The sequence below is a fragment of the Gymnogyps californianus genome, chromosome 3 (genome assembly GCF_018139145.2).
Source record: "Gymnogyps californianus isolate 813 chromosome 3, ASM1813914v2, whole genome shotgun sequence".
Classification (NCBI taxonomy): domain Eukaryota; kingdom Metazoa; phylum Chordata; class Aves; order Accipitriformes; family Cathartidae; genus Gymnogyps; species Gymnogyps californianus.
This window is the reverse complement of record NC_059473.1, coordinates 19,402,415-19,417,345: the sequence shown is the minus strand read 5'-3', so window position 1 is coordinate 19,417,345 and position 14,931 is coordinate 19,402,415. Positions and strand designations below refer to the sequence as shown.

Genomic DNA, 14,931 nt, shown 5'->3' with positions numbered 1-14,931 from the left:
TGTTTGCTCAGACTGCCCTTGTAAAGCCATCTATCTATGGCCTGTTTATTCCTTCATCTTTTCACTGCAGCTGTGTCACTAGTGCTAACAGTGATGGTGACAAGTTTACCAGGAGCCAGAAGGACATTGGCCTGAACATCTGTCTGGCCATGAAAATCCCTGGTAATTGACTTGTTTTCTTGTTTTCCTTTGTTTTAATCACTCTGTCACCAGTCTCCTTCCTGGACACAGGTCTTTTTGCCTTTCCTCCTCTTGTGAAGAAAGAGAGGCTGTTGGAGTTGATGCTTACCTGGTGCTAGTAAGGCAGATGTCCTTATCTGGCAAGTACCAGATATTTAGCAGGAGGCTGAGCTGGTCCTACTCAGTTAACACGGCCCAGGAATGCAGAGGTGGTATGATCTTAAACTTCAGTACCTAAGAAATCCTGACTGCTGATGCTTCCAGAGGTAAAGAACAGGTAAGTGAATAAATAGTCTCTCTCAGGAGGGACCTCTGAGAAATAGGAAAACAGGTTATTGTATTACCTTTATTCCAAGACCATAAACATATAAAAACTGCTTAATTTAAGAGTTGGTTGAGAGATTCAGTGCTGTTTAATTCAACTAAAAGTACTGGTCAGGTTATTCCTAACCCTTTGAGAAGAGTGAACTCTGCTGTTCAGTGAAGTAGTAGTTTTATATTAAGCTGTTTAACTTTGTACACTGATAGAATAACTTTCTGTGTTGTTTTGGGTTCTGATAGACATTGTTTAGTTTTTCTCCTTTGGATCTAGACCTTGCAGCTGTAAAAACAGTGGAATTGTTTGAGATGTTAAATGCTTATGTTAAAGATTAAAAAGCAAAGTATAAAAAGCTGACAAGGGAATTGGATTAGGTGAGCTTCAGAGCAAAATTTCTGAACCTGAAGATTCAGAGCCAGCATCTTCAGACAACTTGCAAAGGCAGCAAAATAACTTGAAGAGCATTACAGCTCACTTTTCCAGTAAGCACAACTAGGTGACATTGGTATGTGTTTGTTGTTCATGTGACCACAGATCTTTTGTATACCATGCTGGGGCATGAGTGTTTAACTCTCAGCAAACATTTCCTTTCCCTTGAGAGAGAGAGTGTGTTTAAGAATAACATCAAGCTGAACAATGGAGTTGTTTTGCATTTGCCTGAAGGGTAGCAACTAGCAGAAGGTAAGATGTTTCTTTATTAGGAGAGTTAATTAGAGCTCTCAGTCCCTAATTCTCCTGGCCTTTTGTGTATGTTCTAAAAGCATTAATAATTTCTGTAGCTTTGTCCAGAGAGATTTGTGACAGTATGACAGCCGTGGAGAAAAGGTGAGCCAGAAACACTGCTCTGGCTTCAAGTCAAAGTAGTCATGACATTTTACAGTGAGCAAGAACACTTGATCACTGCTGCTTGCTCTGTACCAGCTAGTGCATTTGCTTGAACTACACATGTAGGTTGAGGATATGAACATTTCTCTGCTGCAGCAAGCTTCCAAGTTCTAGAAAAATCCTCTTGCAGAAACAGTTCTTTCTTTGTTCCACAGGGCAAGCTGGAGGTTAAATCGGCTTCTCTGAAGACAGGGATTTTCCATTCTAAAGAATCAAGATTCAGGCTATGTGTGGTAGCAGTGATTTGCCTACCTTCTTTCTTTAGTCAGCTTGGCTGCTGCATCAAAACAGAAAATGAATGCTGAGGAGCTGAACAGGAAGCCTAACATGCAGTTCACTTTCTGCTTTTCTAATGTCCAAATCCCTTGACAATAGAAGGCCCATTTCCCCAGACCTTCACAGCTGTGATGGTGCAACTGGAACCCTGGGAAATCAGAAATATAGCACTGATTGTGAAAGTCAGAGCACAGGAAACAGATGGTATTCCATGGAGCTACAGCACTGCAGAGACCTGCAGTGGCCCAAATGGGATGAGCCCATGGGCTTAAATCCACATAAGCTAGAGTGGGGGGCTGAGAAAGTAGTAATTTTGACTGAAGGAGAGGGACAGGATCAGAAGTTTCTGTGGAGTCAGGTAGCCTGTGGCCATGTAAGAAGTGGGAAGCATGCCGACTGTTCCTGGAGGGGATTGCTGGCTGTCTTTGGTAATGGGAGAATGTCCAGGCTGGCAACACAGGATCAGTAACAGCATAGTCCTGTATTCCTGCTGCAGGGTGGGGTGTGACTGAAGCATGTAATCAAAGCCAGGACTCTTACCTACAGGGTAATGAATGAAGAGGAAAATGTCTCAACAGACAGGCTCTGGTATGGAGAAAATCCCAGGCTGACTTGTGAGGAACTGGTGGATGCTGTGAAAGGGTCAGGGCACGTGCAAAACTTCACAGGTACTGAGATGCACTTAAAGATGCATGAAAGTCAATTTGATGGTGGTAGCTCAGAAATAAGTAAGAATCCAGCCTCTAACGGTAGGACAGCTGAAACGTTTGATGTGTAACTAAATGAAGGAGGAACATCAGAAACAATAACTACAAATACTGACACAGAACAGATGACCTCAGAAAAAGGTCAGGAAAACTGTAGTTGATGAAGTTCAATATACCAAAGTATAAGGTGACTTGACTCTGAATTTTCAAAAAGGTTCTGGTAATTTTTTCTGACAGCTGTTAGAGCTAAATCAATTTTCTCATATATTCCTTTTCTTCCCACTGTGTACTTGTGCAGATGTGTTACAAGATGCTGGTTTTATCTTCAAGAACACCATTATTCCCCTTTCCATTTTTGCCTCAAAGCTTAATGTGGGGAAGTAGGGAAAAAAAGACAGAACATCTGCATTTCTAACAGTTCCCTGTTTTATTGCAGTACATCAAAGTAGGTTAATATTAAGTGTGTTACCAACATAAAATATTGGTGGTAAGTCATTTTTACATTGTTAACTTTTCCACCTTAAATATTTCTGTGCAAAAGAATCTACATCATTGTTCTGTAGCAGAGAATCTCTTACAATGTCCCCTACAACATTGAGGGCATTAAACAAAATAGTGAGAAGAGGCAAAAAGCAGAATCTTTCCCCCACACGCACACTTGTCAGCTTTTATACTCTAAAACAAAAAAGTGATTACATCTATGCCATGCAAAACTGTACAATAATATTACAATGAAAAACCTAAAAAACATATTTTAAAAATAAATGATATGAAACTGTCATACATAAAAAGGCAGGTATAATTGCTCTGAAATACCAACACTGGTTGGTTTGTGGATTTCTTCCCTGTGGATGAGACTTTCTTAAATGCAGAATCAAAATAGGTTGTACTGAGCTGCGGCTGGAATGAAAGAAAAAGTAGAGTTGGAATTTAGACTGGAAAGCCTGCAGCAGAGCGGTTTCTGGGGGTGTTTATCACATACTGTGTGAACACAAAGCACGCGGAAGGGTGCAGTTTTTGTTAGTGCAGAAAGTTGTCCCATTTCCTCCAAAGAACTGACTCCTATTAACAAAAAACCGACAGCAGAAGCTACTATGTGCCACTTTTTGATTCTCAGACTAAGGCTCAGGAGGTGTGGGTACTTGCACTGCAATAAATTTTACCCTTAATATATTCATTTAAAATTAAACAGCATGCATAAAATGGAAAAAAAAACCTTCTTCCACCCAAGAGCATGTTTGTCCTGTCATTCAGGGTCTGGCCACGTGAGACAATATGATGCCAGAATCTGTTTCTGTGTTAATACTCCAACTGTTTTGTTTTTAAAGGCTGACACACTCTGTGAACCAGTTAGGTGCACTTAAACTACATTTCTATAAATACACTATGCTTCTTGAACTTTTTTGGTATGACAAGACCCTTAACTTCCCTCTGCCGTATACCTGAGAATAACACACCTGGCTTGTAATTTTATCAGAATCAGAGAGATAACATTCCTGACTCAGTTTTGAAACTCGTTAAAATGGGCAAAATGCACATTCATAACAAGCCACAGCAACTAACTGAGAGGAAAAGAAGCAACTACTTCACCACAGCCTCAGGAATGTTTTTTTGAAACCACCAGCTGTCTTCTACAGGTCAAAGGCAATAGAGATGAGAGTACTATAACCCTGCTTTTGGGTTTATGAAATGTGGAAGGAAGCCACATATCTGTGTGCGCACACGTGCAGGGGAAAACTATTTACCAAACCTTTTTCATTCTATAACCTGGAATCCTTAGTAGCTGCCTGAATCTGTTCAGATCCTTTGTTGCCATCGAAAGAGAGAAAAAAAAAATGCAAAACCCCAACAACCCATATGTTTAAGCAGTGTCAAAAATGCAAACACCTTCAGTCTCAGCCAAAAGGAAAAAAATCAGCTAGATGATACGTACTGTGTACAGAGAACATATGCTACAGTCAAAAATTCAATGGGAGACTTTAAGCTCCCTGAACAAAATGCAGCCCTCTAACTGTGAACTTGAAGCAATGCTACAGTGCAAAGTAGCAAACATCAAACCTTAAGAGACAACTGTCTTTGAGATACCAGTCAAGAGTCTTACAGTTCAAATGACCAAGTTACTTTTCCTAGCCCAATGAGTATTTAAAAAGCTCAGCTACAGTATGCATATGTTTTCAGTGTTCATACCAACAAAAAAAGATGAGGTGTGGTTTAAAATTGAGTGTATAATCAAATGGTCCCCAAATATATAAAACTATTCAAGTCCTAGGACAATTTTTCTCTTTTCAAATTAGTGATGTGGTCATTTGCTTTTCAACTGAGAGAACAGTTGCTGTTTCTCTTTTGAACAGATGCATATAAAAATGCACAGTACCAAACTAACGATTAAATATAGTAATCCTAAAGGAGACTGCAAGGCTTAGAAATTGTGGTGTACAAACAGTGTGGGCCTGTGGAGCGCTCATCCTCTGGAGCTTAGTTTTGTAACACAGCTGACCTACGCTCTGCCTGAAAATGCCAGTTTTTTATATCAATAGATTGCAGGCACCGTAACGGAGTAAACATAGGGGTTTACTCAATTTAATTGCTGTGTCGTGGCTCTTTGGGTTCCATTTTCAGATAGAGCATTAGCTCAACTGCAGAAAAAATCCACAAAAAAGATCCTGTGACCCTCTCTCAGGGGACTGTCATGCAGGCTGCTCTATCTTAAATGACTGCTGTTTAAATGCCTTCTCTCAACATCAAAATAAGATTAATGTTTAAATACAACATACAGTAAATACAAAACTAGTCTGCAAAGGCTTTGAAAAGTGTGTGGACATGCTTCACCAAAAGGAGGGAATTGTGGGGAAAAAGCAGTGGCTATACTTGAAGCAATATGCAGCCTTTAAAAAGAAGCTGATGTGGAATTTTAATAATGCCAGTAATGCCCTGCCTATCTGTCCCTCAGAAAGACTGAAAACTTTTCTGGGAGGAATTAATTTCAAGTGCTTAGCTGTTTGCTAAAGCTTTTAATATTAAATGCCAGGCTTGCAAAAGTAGTAGCTTTGAAGTGAAAACAAACAACACAACCAGCTTGCTACTCTGAAAAACCCAAACAGGAGAGAAACAGGCTTTTGATATGATGGTTTCTAAAAAAAATTCTTGAATTCCTGTCCCAAAATAACATTGAATGAGCTTAAACTTGGACAAGCCTCTTGATTCAGAGTGAAAGAGAAATCTTACCTAGGAGACCCAGCATGACTAAATGGATTAGATGATCTGTGTCTCATTCCCTATTTCACATTTAGATCATACCTGGAAATTACTGTACATGGTTTCAACTTACCTATAACTTCTATTAGGGAAGACAGAAACTGGAAAACTCCAAACATCTCTATGTGGGCGAAACCCTATATACTGCTGACTGCAAGAATATGGAATGGTTTAATAAAAGCCATAAGAAGTTTCCGAAACCCACAAAAACCAGTATTCTAAATACAAAAAGCCCTTACATGTTTGAGTATGGTCATAATATAAAGCCAGCAACAATACTACTGAGAAGAGAGGCTCGTTTGAACACACTCCCAAATGAAAAACACATCTGCCTTGCTAACTAAAGAGAAGAGACATCTTCCTCTTACCATCCATTTGTACATCAGTCTCCCGCTTTATTCTGTTGACTGCGTGACCAGCTTCAGCTTTTTATTTATTTTTGCAACTTCAGTGGGCTCTGTCTTCCACCGCAATACTTTCTGCCCTCAAACCTGACCTGCTATTGGAACCAAACAGCAGGTGAGCACATAGAAACAACTGCAAATTGCACAAACCCACACCACGGGTAGGGAGGGAGAGGAAAACCAACCTTGCCAGCATGGCAGTTGTGGGTGACTAGGCATCTTCGACTACCACAGTGTGAACAGTGTGAGGTCAGTCTTCAAGGTTCTTCATTGCTACAGTGACAGCATAGCCAGCCACGGCTAGCTTCGGGCTAAGGGCACTCATTTGGCTGATGTGTATTAGCAACTAGTATTTGGTAACAACAGTAACAGTTTTCTGGTTAGGGATGGTCAAGGAGATGTGGAAGACTGCTCCCTTCCAAGTTAAACCCGGTCAAAGGCTGACCCGGGGAAACAGTTTTCCTGCTGAATCCTGCTGCACTGAACTCCCTTGCTGCCTTAAGGACCTCTACTGTAGCATGCCGTAAGGTTCCTCAGCTGCACAGCTAGCACACAAGAAACCAGGGCAGCCACCCGGCTGACTGGTGCCCTTGGTTGTCGGGGCAGGGGGTTGCTTTCCAATTGTTGTCATTTTTGCAAAGGATGGGGATTAACATGAAAGTAGGAATTATAGCTTCAGTTATGCTACCGCCAGAAGTAAAGAAACGTTGTGAAAGCACTGCAGGGACCTCTCCTGGCAGTGCAGTGAGTGCTACGCAAAAGGAATATCTGTCCTGCAAAAGGTTTTAGGCCAGGCCTCCAAGTCTGTATATTACCGAGCATGAAAACAGGGACAACACAAATCTTAAATTAAAGGCTCTCTTAAATAAGCATCCATCTTCTGCTGCATACACAACGCTTTTTTTCTTTGAATATATACATACGTATTTTACTCTAACATCTGCGTATTTATTTAAACTCTGTACTGTAGTAAAATATGCATCATTTTAATCAATAAGGATTTGCTGGCGACAATCAGATTGACATTCAAACGTGGTGGCTGAAAGCTTTTATGTGCCTCTGACATATTGATCATTCCCCACGCAGGGGAAGGGGTCTCTGTGCTACTTTTGTACAGTACAATGAGCTATTGTATGAAAACAAAATCCCTCTGAATTTTCTCTTGTTGATACTGGTGTGGTCTACTTAAGCTACTTTTTGGGAAGTGGAAGGGGGGGTGGGATAAATATGTCTTTAAAAATGAAGCAGCTGTAACCACAAAAATGAAACCAATACTAATACAAATCTACAGCATCTGATATTTACCAACACCCTAGCTTTGCTTGTTTGCTGCTGTCAAATCTGGGGAAGGGAGGGTGAGGCAGTGCTGAACGGTGCTGAAGACGACCAGCTTTTACCTTCCTCTGTACCCCACTCCCAGATCACTTTCAGACAGGGAATGGGGAGGGTTAGGACGATGAAGGTGAGAACTGGAACAAGTGAAGGGGACAGCCATGGGGACAGCAAGCTGCTGTGATGTCAAATCTGAATGCTGAAGCAGTTCATGAGTCCCAACTCACGTGGTCAGAGCTCTCCAGGGAGAGGCTCTTGGTCTTGTGAGGAGAAACCGGGCTGGGAGGGCTGCTGAGGTTGGAGCTGTTCGATGCAGTAGAGTGTCTCGGAGAGTCAGAGTCCTGCAGCCCAAAGACATAGAAGAACACCAGTAAGTAACAGGATAACAAGTTTGAGAGTGACTGAGGGTGCCTGAGCAACAGGTGACTGGATTCAAAGGCCTCCACGTATTTTGCTTGTGTTCAAAAATACTGAGGAATTTTTTTTGCTCTGAATTTCCTGGTCTGGGAAGACTTAAGAGTAAGCAGTCAGATCACTCTACTTTCAGCAGGCATAACTGATGCTGACATAAGGACACAGCACCTGTGGGATTCTTGCAGCCTGCATGTCGCCGAGGGCCTCTTGGTCAGCAGAGTGTGCGACTTCAGGTTGCCTGTGAAGCTGCAATGGCTCCTGCCTTTTCACAGATTATGATCTGAGATGCTCTGGCACTAAACTGAGGAATCTTTATGGTATGGGCTTCATCACAGCTACCTCTTCTATGTCACTCCCAGGATATTAATTCAAAGCATCCTAAGCAAGTTACTCCAGTTAGATCTTCCAGAGTACAGCAGAATGCAACTATGTCTGAGCTTGAGTTTGGGTTGACAGTTGCCTTCCAGCTTCAACTGGAAGGATATATTCAGTACCATCGAAAGCCTGTGTGATCTCTAATTTTCTCGCTCCTTGGTAAGAAAATGGGCTGGGGAAGTTTTGCTGGCCAACTTCAGATTGAACCCTCCCATGTAAAACATTCTTGGTTGGAGGGACCGAGTTTAGCACTGGGCAGGACTGCAGTTCTATCATAACGATAGTCTTGTTCTGCACAAAATATAAATTATTAAATCCAGTTTCCACTCCAAATGAAATTATTCTATGATAATTCTTAAATTACCTTGTTAACTTCAGGCACTTTGAGTACAAAATGTCTCCTGTGAAATGGTTGCTAAGACAGCTTAAGAGCCTTTGCAAATAAAGGGCAGAAGGAGTATCACCACTTCAAGCTGTGATAGGTCACTATCAAGCTCTTACTCCACTGGGCCAGTACTTTTGGGAGCCTCACTACCCACATATCTCCAGGTAAGGAGCACAGAGAGAGTTTTCTGCGTGTTAAATACCAGGACCAGAGTTGACACAGTTTGACCAAAGTCTTTTGTCAGGATAGCTTGAAATACAGGAAATCCAAATTTTCATTGTCAATGACTCCCAAACTTGTAGCCAAATCCATGACAGAATTTAACTTCCTCATCTTTATCAACACACTTAAATTTTCTCCTCTTTCTCCTGTCACTCACCTCTCGCTCATAGTCCCTTGTTGGTGCATCGCTGCCTTGGTCCAGGCCACCAGAGGATAAGGAACCATCTGAGGGCGATGCCATAGGCTGACGCTTTGCTCCATAGCTACCTCCTGAGAATTCCCTCCGCAAAGCACTGCCATTTTGTGCAGACGATCCTAAAACGCGCGGAGGAATTAAACTGTGTTACAGATGCCCACTCAAGGTACTAGAAATTTGTTAGCTGTTTCTCTGCTTAGTTCTGCTTTCCTCCAGCATGTCCCAAGATGCTCAGCTCATGGCTTGCAGGCTGTGTGGGCTTTTATCTTGTCTGCTGCCAGCCGCAGTTTTTCCTAGGGATTCTCTGGTCCCTCCCTTGGCATGTCAGCATTAGCACACTTTACCCAGCGCAGACACAGTCACTATGTTCCCAACAAAGACAGCAGTTGTAGAAACTGCTGTGGTGGCAGCCTAGTTCCAGTGGCCTCTTTCCCAGGGAGTAAGTGGGTTGTACCAGCAGGTACAGACTACAGCAGACACATACACTTTCTGCGAGCAGCTGGCGACGTGCAGCAAATGCGGTGTGTGCCACAGGAAGGGAAAAAACCTAGAAAAGTTGGGACACCAGTCTTCCCTCTATTTTCACATGGCCCACTATTTAGTCACTTGCCTCGTCTCAGCACGGGTCACTGTGCTGACTCTGGCACACAAAGGCAGCATGGCAGCACTGGGAAAGGTGTTTCCAATTCAGTGCAACTCTTCCATACCAGCAGCCAGTTTTCTATTGCTTTCTCTTTGCACTAGCAGCAAGAGAAACATCAAGAACTCTACACAGTTCAGCAACAAAAGTTAATAACCATGGAGCTTGTGAACAACTTGCCACTGATTTAAAACACTTAAGCAGCAGCAAAGTAGTCCCAAGGGTAAGAATGTAATTCTACTTCTAACATCAGTTTTAAACATTTGACAAATAACAAATGTGGGACTCTCAAAAGTGCTAGCTGCTTATTCATGTGCTCCTTTGAAAGCAAGATTAAAATACTGTGCTTGTCCTCAACAGGAACACAGTCAGCCATCACTTCTGAAAATCCTGTCTAGTGGCAGTATGGATAGAAGCAAATGCAGGTAGCCCTTTCCCTAAAATACTTGCGCATAGACCCCAAAGCAACACAGTTCTGTTTGCTTACGTGCTGCTAACCCGCTGCTTGCGCTCATCGATCGTCCTGGTTCTGTGCGGGATTTCGTGATCGATGGGATACTGACAGAGCCACTGAATACGGTCCGACTTTCCTGAGGCCGAAGATTCTGCAATGCAGACACACACAACGACACGTTTACTTATTGACTGCTGGCTCAACCTTGGATGTTATGAAGTAAGGCCCCAAAGTACAAATTAAAACCCCAACCTTACCAGAGCTGAATTATCTGGGCAGCAAGTCAGCAAAATTTGCAAAATAATATTCTGCAGTTGGGTGCAGAGACTGGAAGCACACGCAACACGACAGCAAAGTGCTGAATTACATGGACATATGCAGGCAACTGAAAGAGTATGTCTGATAATTCAAGAATTTCCTTGAAAGGATGGTTTGCAAGCCTAATTAAGCTGCTATAGATATATTCAAGTTATATCGCATAATGCATTCTTTCTGAACACAAGCTTCCAAGGATCTTAGTAAAATTTCTCTCTTTGATGCCATCATTTGTGCCATGCATGTGCAACTTTATACAATAACCATGTTAATCCCTAATGCCTGCAGAGCTATGAACACACAGTGGATCAATCTGTATTTCAATTATGTAATTCCAAAGGTATTAACAGCATTACTCCAGACCTACACCAGTTGAGCCAAAGCGAGAATCAGCCTCCTGTTTTCAGCCTGCTCAAAGAGGATGACCAGAGCACATGCCACTGTTTTTCTATGTATTTTGATTATTGCTCCTGTTTTGCATCCTGAGAGTTCTAGTGTGATTTTCTAAATTGGTAAGTTACTGGACTGAAGTGGTCCTTTACTGAGGGAAGAGATAAAACACAATTTCTCTACTTGGATATGATAGTTCCTTAAACATCAGTTGTCTTTAAAAGAAGGGAAAAGAGTACTTTGAAGTGAGTTCTCAGAGATTTTATTTCTCCTTCTGTTAACTTACAGCTGACCTTAGGGGAAAAGGCTTCTCAGCTTATTTAGCTCATCTCTCTGTATATGAGCTGGCTTCTTAGCCCAGAGGGACTTTCTAACGCCCATGCGTATCATTTCATCTGTGGCTAAATATGAGACTTCATCCTGCTCCTAACATGATTTGCAGTATTAAGTCATTAGCATTAACTAGAACTAGGTCTAGGGAACCTTTACAGATGTGGAATGTGAAAAGAACTGCAGGTAGCTCTGAGCATTACTTTATTTCCACTTTACAAAACACCCCCTGCAATAACTGTTAATTTCTTCCTATTTATATTTAATTATTTCCCCATCCTCACTCTGTAGTAGCCACACATAAAACAACAGTTGCAACTGCAATACCTTTTTAAGCTAGGATGTTATGGAAGTTTCAGAGCAGAACAAAGATTCCACCCCCCACAAGGGTATTCACAGTGACCCTCAGATACTACCTATTTCTCTATCTGTATTTTAAAATGGATAATTAAATAGAGGCTTTGTAATGAAAAGATTTTATACAGTTCAGACTTTATCAGACAATTGTTACCAACCTGGTGTCAAATCCAGTCTTACAATGATTCTTTGAGTCATTGCTATAACAGACCCCTTTGCTCTTACAGTCAACCCTTTGCTTCTCATTCTCCCAGTGGGCTAGAAATGGCTGATTTTTAACATGCAACAAACAAGAAAGAATTACAATCTCTCCTCCTGTGCCCAGATCTCTCTCAAACACCAACAAAAGAGAATCAGAGACCTTACCAATGAAAAATCCCTGTTTAATTGTCCCCTCATCCATTGCTGCACTATTCTCAATGAGGACTTATGCCTAAAAGATTTAAAGTCTCTTAAATCATTTGTGGGATCATACAGCTGTCTCTTGCTTACCTTCCCCCCTTCTTTTTTTTTTAAATGTGAACAACCAACCTACTTTGTAGTACAAAATCCTAAATTTCTGCTCCTGTGTCCTTCACCATGCAATAAACAATTTGAGTTATAGATAAGAGGATGAGCATCCTGGCTGTACATAAACAGTGGAGGCTCCCCTGACAATACGCAAAGGAACTAATGGGCTAAGGAGTAAGTTACTGCTGTGTTTTGAGAAACAAAGGAAAGCCAAGTGCAGCACCACGCAAACGTGTGCACTGTGGTTAGTACACTGGAGTTGCAAGGAAGGTCTTTTGTATTTTCATAAACCTACAATGGTTCATTTTGCAAAGAGAACAATTATGTTTAATGATAAGGCGATTAACCTCAACAGTGACTGAGCAGACAACATACAGGCATCAGGGTAAGGAGGGAACGGCTGGGTGCATGAAGAAGACTCATTTATTTTAATAGTGTATTCTAATGATGATTATTTTTCATGACCTCAGTTTGCAAAGTCCATGTAATTCCTCATAGAAAGTTTCTCCACAAAGCAAATCTTTCATTGTTCTTTGTTCTAAAAATAAAATAAGCACATGCCAGAGACCCTGGCACTTTGGACCAAAACCCCTGGAAGTGATATGCACATGATGCAGAAAGGGGATTCAAAGAAAAATAAATGGCGGTTATTAGCGGTAGTTATAAAGCAGCAAAATGCAGCAAGTTAAAAACAAAGGGGGAAAAAAAAAGAAACCTGAGCTTGCTTTACTTAGAGAGAGACAAAAACCCCTCATTTAGAGCAACAATTCAAATCCTAGCAGGAAAATTCATCCCCACTGCTGAACCAAATGGAGAAAGGTGAGAGAAGAGAAAAAAAATCACCAGCAGAGAAGCTGCTTGCTGAGCAAAGTTAATCACTGTGAAATAGGGTGAAAGACCCAAATTAGTTCAGTGCATCTCATTCCCAGTCAGAGAACGGAGCTGCTGTGGAGTTGTGGGTTACGTACGTGCAATCACTGCTATGCTCGCAGCTCTGCAGTCTTACTGAGCCTCAGCTCTCACACCCACACTAACTGCTCCCACGCTGCCTTCTCAGGCAGTGGGGCGAGAACATACATATAGGGTCTAACTAAACAGTTGCAACACCACCTATAGGAAATTGTTTGCCTATGTTTCTCTGTCCATCATGCTGTTTGTTTTTGGTTTGGGTTTTTTGTTTTAAAGTCGTGTTCTGTTCATTACATTACAAACCTGAGCTTTTAATGCTTCCACGAAATATGACAGAATCTAAAAGCCTACTTTAACGGGTCATTTTTCAACTGCCCTATGGATTCCATGCTGTTTTGGTTCCAATATCCCATCCATACCTGGAGTGCTACCCTTCTTACACTAGAGTCTCCAAACACAAAGGGAGGATGGACAGACATGAAACCAAAACTCACAGCCTTGCTTTCCAAACAGCTTACACCATCTCTACCCTCAAGCCACAAAGGAGACAAACGCTTTTCTTCATACAAGACTAAACCTCTAGTGCTCTAAGGAGCTAACAGGTACAAGATCTCAACACTCCAGGTTGCCCACTTCACTTTTTTCCTCCAATTTATGCTAGTAAGATACAACATTAGGATGAAGGATGCTCCTAAAGCAAAAATTAAGAGTTATTGTCTGAAACACCAGGGGTCATTCCTTACTGATCCCAGGGAGACTACTCACATGAGAAAGGGAAGGTAGAGAGCGGGTCACAGTCTGGTGATACATCACTGCATATTAAACACAAAAATTTTATAGTACAGTTGGATTAAAAAAAACTTGTTAAAACCAGCACTGAAATACAGCTTCAGTGACCCTATAATGACCCTCTAAGAGAGAAACAACTTTCAATTTGGCTTAACAATATTTTTTTTTGCATTTCAATAGAACATTCGTCTTGTATGTTTGCATCTCTCCTCCTACCAGAAAAGCCAGGATGGATGCAGACCTGTCATCACAGGACATGTTTTCCAGAACGCTGCAACTTCATTTTTGAATATTAATGGCTGAGACAATTGGGACTTCACAACAGTGACACATGACCATGCACGTGACCAGTCAAAGCTTAGCTGTGCAAATTTGTTTTGGAGCCATATGGAAGGGATGAATTTTCCTCCTGCATTTTTAAATTCTCTCTAGTGTTGTATGCAGGTATGTATCCAAAAACCTTCCCGGTGATAGGGATCTAGAACAGCAACCAAAAGGCACTCAAAGCAGTCTGGCAGTGAAGGTTTGCCATGCACGTCTGAAGGGTGTCCAAAGGCCACAGAAACCAACAGCAGTGTTTCCATTACAGCAAATGGACATGGCTCAGACCCATACACACCCTGAGCAACCAACCACCATCACATACATCTACCTCACAGACCATTCCTGATTTATCTGTGAATCTGTGGCCAGAACTGCAGGCCACAGCACGGTACACAATTACAATGCACAGCATGTACTTGTGTGCCTGTTTTAGTATGGCTTGTATTTCTATAGGACCTAGCAACCCCGACGTAGTCAGACCAAGATGCACAATACAAGAAAAAAGAAAAGACCACTTCCATCCCCCCAATTTACATTCCAACTGGAAGGATATCTACAGAACAGTATCCTACCTCAGCCTCTGCTTAAAACTACCAGGATTAAGAGGATCTACATCAGCAAGTTGCCATCATCTTTAATTTTTGATCTTGTTTGTACATGTTCTAACTTCACTTATTTAACCTAGAAACTGTCTGAGGCACAACCTGTGTCTGTCTCTCTCAATCTGTGTACAATACTGTGTACAATACTGTGTAAAAATTCTTGCATTCCACGTGATTTCATCATAAACAAACAGTTTGAAAGTTTGGTCCAACACAGACAGATCCAGAACCTTTTCCTAATGCAACCTGATACACAGCACCCTGCTACTGACTGCTGGAGGATGAACACTGTGGAACAGAGAACTTATCATTCAAAATTCCCACATCCTTCCTGGTGATTAAAAATGCTATTCTCATAGCA

The 14,931-nt window shown here is 41.6% G+C and overlaps 1 protein-coding gene across 3 annotated transcripts in view; it reads right to left on the bottom strand.

Annotated features, from left to right (window-relative positions):
* Positions 1-2,778: 2,778 nt before the first annotated feature.
* The window catches only part of CDC42BPA (CDC42 binding protein kinase alpha), a 189,013-nt gene continuing 176,860 nt past the window's right edge, over positions 2,779-14,931 (bottom strand). For all 3 annotated transcript variants that reach the window (XM_050895160.1, XM_050895161.1, XM_050895162.1), the window contains 3 exons: positions 10,078-10,195; positions 8,912-9,069; positions 2,779-7,699 (listed from right to left, as the gene is read on the bottom strand). In XM_050895160.1, coding sequence (XP_050751117.1) covers positions 7,568-7,699; positions 8,912-9,069; positions 10,078-10,195 — 408 coding nt within the window. In that variant the 3' untranslated portion in view covers positions 2,779-7,567. The remainder of the gene's footprint in view (positions 7,700-8,911; positions 9,070-10,077; positions 10,196-14,931) is intronic.